The sequence below is a fragment of the Psittacula echo genome, assembly GCF_963264785.1.
Source record: "Psittacula echo genome assembly, chromosome: 6".
Taxonomy (NCBI): Eukaryota; Metazoa; Chordata; class Aves; order Psittaciformes; family Psittacidae; genus Psittacula; species Psittacula echo.
In genome coordinates, this window is record NC_137743.1 from 68,346,183 (window position 1) to 68,356,071 (window position 9,889).

The 9,889-nt window shown below is 51.2% G+C and overlaps 1 protein-coding gene across 1 annotated transcript; it reads left to right on the forward strand.

The window, feature by feature from the left end:
* Nucleotides 1-76: 76 nt before the first annotated feature.
* On the forward strand, nucleotides 77-9,608 carry LOC308223281 (uncharacterized protein; the record flags this gene model as incomplete). Its single annotated transcript, XM_080622039.1, has 3 exons — nucleotides 77-136; nucleotides 8,637-9,202; nucleotides 9,356-9,608. The coding sequence occupies 3 exons, from the start codon at nucleotides 77-79 to the stop codon at nucleotides 9,606-9,608; spliced, it is 879 nt and encodes a 292-aa protein (XP_080478165.1).
* Between the last annotated feature and the right edge of the window lie 281 nt (nucleotides 9,609-9,889).

Consider the following 9,889-nt stretch of genomic DNA (forward strand, 5'->3'; position numbering starts at 1 on the left):
AGCAGCTCCCTTCTTCCTTCCGCAGCCCCGGGTAGGTCCGCGAGCAGGAGCCTTTCTCTTAGAGCTGTGTTTAAGCATGACAGTGCAATATACTGCAAACCGAGGGACTGGTAAGCTGGTAATGGTGTACTTGAAGGTAAGTCTTAGAGATGCTGTAGTGTTAGCAGCGCGTCATGCTGAGGTGTTTTAGAGCACGGGTGAGCGGTGGGAACTCGCCTGCGCGTAAACTTATTCCAGAGAAGTTAATTTATGAATTCTTCCGTAACGTAAGGATCGCATTGGACTAAACGATATGTATTTATTATTTTAAGCGAGACATTTTTGTATCACTGATTATTTATCCTCGTCTTAATGTATTTATGTGGGTATTTGTAGAGTTTCTTCACCAATACTTCGGGAGAGCGATTCAGGTCCGTGGTGACTGACATTTCACCTATTTAGTATATTCGGTCTGAACTAGTTGAGAGAGTAGTCTTGAACAGTTGTAACAGTGGCTGGTGTTCGTAGTTTATGTAAGGATTAATTAAGACAGCAAGTCGTAAGTCATGAATAGAGTAAAACAAACTGTGGCATCACACGAAAGAGACGTTACACTTTAAAAAAAAAATTAATAGTATCGGAGTTATTTTAAAAGTATTTATTTCTGGCCGGCCCCGAGCGCCGGGGTGGCTTGGGGGCAGCTGGCTTGGCCGGGTGAAGCCACTCTTGGCTGGAAGCACAGCCGCTTGGAGCAGGCGATCTATGAAGCAGGGCGCTTGGCCATCTTGTTTCAGATCAAATCCTGCATACAAAAGCCTCGGTGAGGTTAACATTTATTTATTGACTGGGTATCTATCACACATATTATTTGGGTGGGCTATTTTATTTTCTTTCTTCTTTTTTATTGTTTTAAATTACACTCTGGCTATCTGAAATAGGAAAGAAATTAGAAGCTTAGAACGCAAAAAAAAAAAAAAAATTAGAAACCCTCCGATAGTGCTAATTTCATTAGGGTCTCCATAGCAATCTGCGCAGCAGCTGCCGCCTCCTTTGTTATTTATACCGTTGCTTTATACTAACCATAAATCAATTTTTTAGACATCTTTGGAAGCCCGAGCTTTTCCTCTTGTTTTTCATAAAAATAAACTTTGAAAGAAAATTGACAATCAGGTAGACGCAGCCGAAGGGCAGCCGCCGAGGCTGGGTGCGGGCAGGGGCGTGCGGCGAGGACGGTCCCGTCCCCCCCGGACCGCGGCTGCGGGGCATCGCCGCCTCCTTCCGTCACCAACGGAACAGCTAACACGGGGAGGAATAAATAAAAATTAATAAAAAAAAAAAAAAAAGAAAAGAAAAGGAAAAAAAAAACCCAACCAAACCATAAAACGTGCTCTGAACCCTCGTGTTTCCTCCTCTTTAGTTACACGGCTGTGTTGAATCCCTCGCTGGATTTACAGATACTTCTTTTGTAAACGTTGTCATTAAAGTCTCTTCCTGACGGTACACGTCGCTCCGAAAAGACTGTACTTACCTCTTTCTAAAAGTGTCGAGTTAAATCCGAACTTCACTATTCCCCACCAACCTGTCTGACACGCCACTTCCAGTCTGACAAACACTGCAGCTCCTACTCCATCCTCTAATGAAAGGACCTGGCATTCCTATTGTGGGAAATATTTTAACTCCTCCAATTCTGGTCAACACAGACAAGTTTTCTCTCTTTCTCTTTTCTTTCTCTCTCTCTTTTTCTCCTTCCTTCCTTCCTTCCTTCCTTCCTTCCTTCCTTCCTTCCTTCCTTCCTTCCTTCCTTCCTTCCTTCCTTCCTTCCTTCCTTCCTTCCTTCCTTCCTTCCTTCCTTTCTCCCTCCCTCCCTCCCTCCCCCCCTCCCTCCCTCCCCCCCTCCCCCCCTCCCTCCACCCCTACCTTCCCCACCTTTTCCCTCCTTCCTTCCCTCTTTCCCTTCTCCTTTCCTCACCTTCTCTCCTTCCTCATCTTCCTTTCTTCCTCACCTTCTGGTATTTAAGTTTGGCTGGACAGTAGCAATTCGAAATCCTACTTAGGGTTTTATTTTCCCCTCCGTGCAATTTTAACAATGTCGTGCTATGTTGAGAAGTGTAACTTCTGTTAAATTTCACTTTTACCCAAGCAAATTTGGATATATGTGTTGTAGATCTGTAAACAAAACAGAACAGAATAAACTACTTTGTTTGGAGACATATTTTAACCATTTTGAGCCCTAAAATTGTTTCCTCTGGAAGTTTCCACACAAATTGTTTCATAGAAGCTCCATCCGGGAGTAAAAAACACATACAAGCAATGCAAAAAGTAAGGCTAAACACCACTTGTGAATTACACTTTATAATATTCCATAAATACATATATGTTTGTATCTCCAGAATTTTCTGTAATCAATGTACCCAGGACTGAGATTGTACATGTGGGGTTTTCTGTGTGTTTTGAAAACACCATGTATTTTGTACCACCTGCTTCTATATGTGAAATGGCAAGGCACCCCTATTTCTGCAGGGCCATTCCTGGTGTAACCCAATGTGCTTTCTCGAGAGTTTCCCACATTCATGGTCTGTAGGTTGCTCTTCAAACAGCATCTGCTCTGACTTACATGATTAGTCCTTCATTAAATCTGTTAAGAAAGAAAAGGCTGTTTATAGGTAGCCCTTCCCAAGATCTGAGGAAGAAGGGGGTTTGAGAGGAACCCTGACCACAAACACGGAGTTACTGAGGCACACTGCCCTGAGATATTTTCATATTGTAGAAAGATGGGGTTTGCAGACTTGGTTTCCGGTGGGGGGAGGAGGAGCATGTGCGAGGGGAAATCTTGTAAATAAATTCACTTTTCTTCTCCGTGACTCCAGCAGAGGCATCTTGTTTGTGACACGGGAGAAGTCCATGATGATAACCTAATTATTGGAAGCAATGTTACTTTAGCGAGATCACTGGCATTTTTACAATGTTTGTACAAGCATCAGCAGTCTAGGGGAGAGAGACACTTTGGCACAAGCCAGACTTTTTCTTGGCCCATCATTTAAAACCCATAAATTATAAACAGCCCCCTTTCACACTCGATAGGAACTCAGATCTTTTGCAACAGCATCTGATGTGATGAACACCAGTCACCTATTTAAAACACGACTAGTCAGCCAAGGCCAGGCCTGGGGCTGATCCTAGCCTTGCCTTTCTTTGCATGCAGGAGTCATATCATCCCTTGCCCTCCTTCCCTCCTCCCTACATCTGCTCCAGACCCATAACAGGGTCACTGAGCCAGGGCCTTTCAATGTTGGCAGCACTGCTGCAGTGTTTGGTATAGAGAGCTGCTGACAGCACTGGCTGAGGAGTGTCAGGGGTGTACTGAGCTTCAGTGAGTTTGTGCAGGTTCTCCTGTTCAGATCAGTGGGTTTTGGGTCTCCAGTTCTTGTTTTGGCTCTTATGGTAACTCAATATTTAATGGAGGCCCAGCAGTTTCCCTGCTGCAAAAGGAGATGAAGCTTTGTGTCGTCTTTGTGCAGTCAGTGCAGGGCTGAGCTGCGCCTTTGTACCCTATTTCTTTTGAGGGGTGTCCCATCCATTGTCCCTCTGTCTAGGGCCTGGTGAGCAGCACCAGGGCAGGGGAGCCCAGACAGGCACAGCCAGGAGCTCCCAGGGATGCTACTGTCTTGCTGGTGACACTTGTGTGAGGCTGGGGAAACAAAACCAAATGCATCCTGCTTCATTAGCAAGTGGCCCCTGGGCAAAGTAGGGCTTCCAGCCCTGGTCCCTAGGTAGCCCCGGGAGGGATTCCAGGGCACCCCATATGGCTGCACCATGGGACCATGCCTAGGTTATCTGGGCTGGACCAACCTATCCATGGGTTAAGAGGAGGCAGTTGGCTGCAGACCCAGCAGGGAAGGACAGGCAGCAGCGAAGACTTGCTAAGAGAGAGGGAGCCCACAAGCATCAGCTGGAAGCCGCTTGACTTTCTTAGGACCCCCTGGATCGTTGATGCTCTGTGGTGAGAAGTCTGAAGGCAGGACCCACCACTGGGGTCTCTGCACTGCTTCAGCCCCATGGGAAACACTATGAAACAGCCTGCAGATAGGCCTAGGCACAGAAGGGGTTACTCTGCTAGGGAACTAAGAGGGTAAAGCAGTTGGGGGTGCTGGGGTCCTGCTGGGAGGGTGCCTCACTGACAGCTGTCAGCCACGAAGGCAGGGAAGGAGCTGAAGGTCGCAACACCATCCTTCTACATGCCAGCCTGCTATGTGTGCCCAGCAGCCACACACAATTGCAGCTCAGTGAAGGCACAGCGTGCTGTGTGGTGGAGAGGCCCAGGCATCCAGCAGATCTGCCTGGGAACAAAAGCTGGAGCCAGATGGGCAGCACAAAGGAGCTGGTGCTGCTGGGGCAGTTAGGGCTGTGGTGGTTGGCTGGGCACCATGTGATGTTATACATCGATTAACTGGCTACCCCTGCTTGTAAAAGGCACGAGATGTGCTGGACCACAGCTCTGTTGGCCACAGCCACTTTCCAGTGACTGAGCGGCAGGTTAATCCCTGAACGGGCTCTCCATTCCCATGTGAGCAGCAGCAGTGGCAATGTGGTCCTGGCTGGCAGTGGGGCTGGTGGGGGAGGGAAGTGGCTGGCTCTGTTAAGGGTCATCAATCACATGATGAACACTTTTCACTCGACAGCGGTTCCTCTGACTTCTGTTCTAGCCTGAGCCAGCTGGGACTTGATCAGAAACTCCAGCAGCAGAGGCAGAGCCCAGTCCCGGAGCCCTGGATCCCCAGAGCCATGGAGTAATATGGCAGGATGAGACTGAGCCCCTTTGGTCAGAAAGGCTGAGATGCAAAAGGGGACACAGTAAGGTGTCTGTACCTGCACATCCCCAGACCTCTGCAGATGCTGCTTGGGAGCAGACTTTGGCCTTTATGTTCACCTTCAGAGCCCAAGATCCTGGAGCTCCCTGAACCCAGAAAGGCTCAGCTGTAATGATCATAAGCACAAAGCTGAATGAAATCAGCATGGGATCTGTACTATTAGTAGGATGGAGTCTTCTGTGTAAAAATACTCTTGAACGTACAAGTTGAGCACTTCTTTCTTTCTTTTTAATTTGTTGATGTGCAGTTTTTCTTGCAACAGCAGAAGTTTTGAAGAGGGCAGAAAACCCCCAACCCCTGTGTAGTGTTGATCTTTCCTCCAAGGAACTTGGGTCACTTTTTAGGACCTTTGGGGGTAAGAAGGGCTAGGCAAGGCAGAAATCCTGGTTGCAAACCCTTTAACATCTCTGTTTTGCACAGAGCAGCATGGCTTACCTTAATACCTCTGGGTTATCCATACATGTATATTTTCCTACTAAATTCATAGCCATGGGACAGCAAACGGCATTACATGGCACAGGGGCTCAAGTGGAATTACTCTTCTGGGCAAATCTTTACAGAACGAGGGAGAGACTCCTTTTCTCTGTGTTCATGTGGAGGATCTTTATAGTTAATCCCACACACTGCAAGAGCAGAGGCTTCTGTCCCAGGCCTGGTGAAACTGCCCCAGAGGTCAGACAGGAAAGTGGAGCTTGTGGCAGGAAAATACCGATGGCAGAGGGAAACACACTTTCCTCAGGAAGAACGCGAAATGCCCTGCCTGTCTGGAAGGGCTGTGCTTGTGCTGGAGCTAAGCCTGCCCCAACCCAGAGCAGCAGACTGATTTCCCTTCTTTGCCCTGGGGTCTCTGCACATCCCTCATTTTATTCACACTTTACAAAATAAACTCCCCAGAGCTTCTCCTTTTTCTCTGCTAGCCTTCCTCCCAGGGGCCTTTTATGGTTTGCCTGCGTTAATAGGGACAATGCTTAAATCACCAGTGTTTGCTTCCTTCTCTTTGGGGTGCCCACCCATGCCCTGGCTGTCTCCACACCATGGGACGCATCCCCACATTCCGCTGAAAACCAGCTCTCCCTCACTGTTATGTTGTGGAAGCAGAGGGGCAAGGACAAGGCCATGCTTGAATCAGACCTTCTGTATAATTTTCTTGAGGAGGGGTCTGTTGAATCTCCTGTGTGTTATTGCAACAAGCACAGATGGTGGAGGCTTACTCCAGAGAGGAAAGGCAATGTGCACCAACCTCAAAGTAGTCCCTGTGGCTCAGGGCTGCCATTGCCTTCACACACGTGCTGCTCAAGCAGCCTCCTCAGTGCACTGCTGATAAGCATCTGCACTCAACAGGGCTTTGGGTTTTTTCACTGGGCTTGTTTCTACATCACATCTTAATTTCCCAGTGTCTGCCTCAGGCTTTGTAGTGGCCCATGTGCTCCCAGAAGTGTGGTGGCACAGGAGTTGGTTTGGTCCATTGTTCTCACAGGGGTTTCTGCCCCAGCAGCTCCTCTGGCTTGTGCCATCACTGCACCACTTGACAGACATCTGTACACCTTCCAGCCATTCTCAAATTGCCTTTGACAGCATCACATTCCTCCCACCCTTCTTTTTAACTCACTTTTCTTCTTCCTCTTTTTGACTTCCAGGGACTCTTTCCTATTAGACCTCTTGCAAAAAACCAGCAAAACCAGCTTCAGTCTCTCAATTTCCTATCACTGGGACTTAGCCACGTAAGTATGAACACTGTGAAATTCAGAAGCATAGAAAATTGGATCCCTGTCAAAAGCTAAAACAGCAACAAGAGATGCTTTGCCTGTGTGCAGCCACGGATTCCTGCTTTCCTCATCCTTGAACAGTCCTGCAAAAACAAACAGGTAGTGAACAAGAAACTCGGTAACAGAATCCATCTGTGTGAATGGAAAGATCGTATGTTGGTGTGAACACGGACAGCTCTTCTAGCGTTTAAAACAGAGCTTTAGGTGTAATTAAACCAGTTGTGTTCTGCAAACAGAAGACTCAAGTAAAGCAGCAGCCCTCCTCCAGAGCCAGTGCTGTTTGCTTCATTGCAGGCAGGAGTTTTTACAGCAGGGGAGACTGAAAAGCACAGATGCTCTCCTGCATGGCCAGCCTTTCTCTGCTAAAGAGCTTGGTGTTCCCAGGCTTCTGTTTTTTCAGAAGATGACATTTTCCCAACTGCTCTGATTGCCATGGGTGTGCTGAGTAAGTTTGTATCATCCATAATTTAACCCCTCCCTCAAGATGTAGGTTTCCTGACAAGGTGTATTTAATTTAAACTCTTCTTCTAATGTATACAACCAAATAGAAATATAGGTGATATCCCATTACTAGTGCAGCAGGGTAGCACAGATGAGGCTGTGTCTGGAGACCACCTAACTTCGTGTCTCTGTGCTTACAGCGACTGCTCTGTCTGTAGATCCCAAGTCCCAAGCCTTTGCTCTGTAATATCTGCTTTATAGCAGGTGGGTTGGATGAGCTGGGGAGAAAGCAGGGCTGATAGAAATTGACACCGCTGATCAGAGCCCATATGCAGGGAAGCACTCCTATGTTCTTGTGGGCTTGTATCTCCCTGTTCCAGGGATGTGTCCTCTCAGGGCCTGTGCAGGAAAGAAATAGAACAGGCCTGCTGTGAACCATCAAGTGGGTGTAATAGTGCAGCAGCTGGGGCTGAGCTGCAGAGCACTTCCTCATGGGAAAAAGTTGAGGCTGAGTCAGTGAAATAGTCTGATTGCCTCTCCCAACGGTGTCCCTTCCCTGCTACCAGCCCTCTGAAATCTGTGCAAGACCTTGTGTAAATTTTCCTTCTCTGGAGATCCTGGTTGCCTTTGGGTGGTTTCACCATGTCAGGTCCTCACAAAATTTGTGGCCTCTTCTTGACCACAACAAGCAGCACTTTGGCCAAGAGTTTATTGAGCTCTTTGGGCTGTTGAGTTGAAGGCACAGAATGAAGGCATCTAAAGTTCATGGTTTTATTCAGAAATATTTTTAAAAGGTACCACCTTGCATTTCCCAACTGATTTCACATCCACTTCCTAAGACTTAGAAGGTTACATATGTAATTTGAAGCAGCATGATGCAGCTGTTCCTCATGTTCTGTGTCTGTTCAGTCCCAGGTCACCGAAGCTCAAGTGTGCTCTGCCCAGAGTACTCTTTTGCTGTTCTGAACTGCATTGACACGATTATCAATTGACTAGTTAGATAAAACTCATCATTATCCAAATCAAGCATGTGTAGCTCAGACTGGATGGTCAAGTGTCATTTGGAGCCATGTAGGGAAAGACCATCTCTTTTGGAGTCCAGGCTTCACATCCTTCACACTTGTTCTTGTTGCCTGCTGCTCTGGGGGGATGAAACCAAGAGAGAGAGTTGGAGTGTTTGCCTGGGCAGTGCAGCTTGCTGCACTCTCTCCCAGGTGAAAGCGCTCTGTAAACAGTACTGAATCGCCAAGGGAAAATGAAAGCCCATTAACGGGGTGAGCCCAGGGATTCACTTTCGAGAGGCTGCAGAGCACTTATCTGATGGAGCGAGACCATTAAGTGCCGCGAGGTGCAGCATCCCCTCGCCGGGTGCAGACAGCCTGGGGGGTGCCTGCGCAGTCCTCCTCTCCCACGGCTGCTCCCCCGGGCTGCGCAGGTTCCCGTGGAAGCTCCCGGGGGCTTGGCCGGCAGCAGAGCAAGGGGAGGGGGCAGAGCTGCCCTGGGACGGGAGCCCTACCAGTCAGGGGAAGCGGCCTGTCCCGGTGGGGTCTAGGGGAGGGCTCGGGGTGCTGCCCACCCGCAGTCCCGCACCGGCCCTGAGCAGGTGGCCGTGGGCCGGGACCCCCGGTGCTGGCTCCCTGCGCCGGGTTCCCATTGGCCGCGGGGAGTGCCGCCCCACTTCCAGCCCTATATTAGGGAAATATTGCCCCAGCGGGGTGTCGGGGGTGGTGTTGCCCCGCAGGCCATGGACCTAGGGTACTTTTCCTTCGCCTTCTCGCCGGGGCTGTGCCGCGGGGCCCCGGAGTCACCCTTTTCCCGGCGGGCGGACGGCACCTTCCTGGCGCTGGGCACAGCAGCCAGCACTGCGTCAGCCTCGCCACCGCCTGCTTGCGGAGGGGCAGCGGGGTACACGGCCACCCCCCCCGCGGCGCCGGGCTCCAGCTACCGGCCGTCCCGCGGAGCCCGGCCGCTGGACTACGCCACATCCATCTTCCCCGAGAGCGGCCGCCCGCCGACGCCTCCGGAGCCCGGCCCCTCCTGCCCCGGCGCTGCCCCCGCGCCCGGCTCCCTGGCCCCCGCGGCGGCCCCGGCGGCGCCCCGCACCTTCGAGTGGATGCGAGCGAAGCGGAGCCCGCCCGGGAGAAGTGAGTGGGGCGGCGGGGCGCGGGCGGGGGTTACTCCCTTCCCGGCTCCCCTCTGCTCCCCTCCTGCCCCGGCCCCGACCCCCGCCCCGCTCCCTTCCCTTTCCACCCGCTGAAGCGCGGTGTTTTTCGGCGTTTCAGGCGGCGCGGCGCCGTGCAGGGGGGACCCTCCCGCCTGCCCCGCACGCACCAGCTTCAGCACCAGGCAGCTCACGGAGCTGGAGAAGGAGTTTCACTTCAGCCGCTACCTGTCGCGGGCTCGCCGTCTGGAGGTGGCCCGCTCGCTGCGCCTCCGCGACGCCCAGGTGAAGGTTTGGTTCCAGAACCGCCGCATGAAGCAGAAGAAGCGGGAGCGGGAGGCGCTGGCCGCCCCCACCGCTGCGCCCGCGGATGCTCCGGGCGGCCCAGCGTGAGGCCTCACCGCTCCCCACAGAGGGGTCCGCCGGGGACGTCGGGGCAGGGCTGGATGCTGAGGCGGGCGGGAGACTCGCGGTGCCCTTTGGCGCGGGACCGCGGCGTTGCAGCTCCGCTGTGGTTGTTGGTATTTTCTTTCTTTCTCTATTGCTACTTATTTACAGTTTTATTTATGAGGATTCAGGGAAAGGTTCCAGCACGAAAGGCTGCTGCTCAAATTCTGCCCGAGGGAGCGGGCTGGCGCAGCCTGGAGCTAAAGGGGACTGCCGCTCCACCGGCT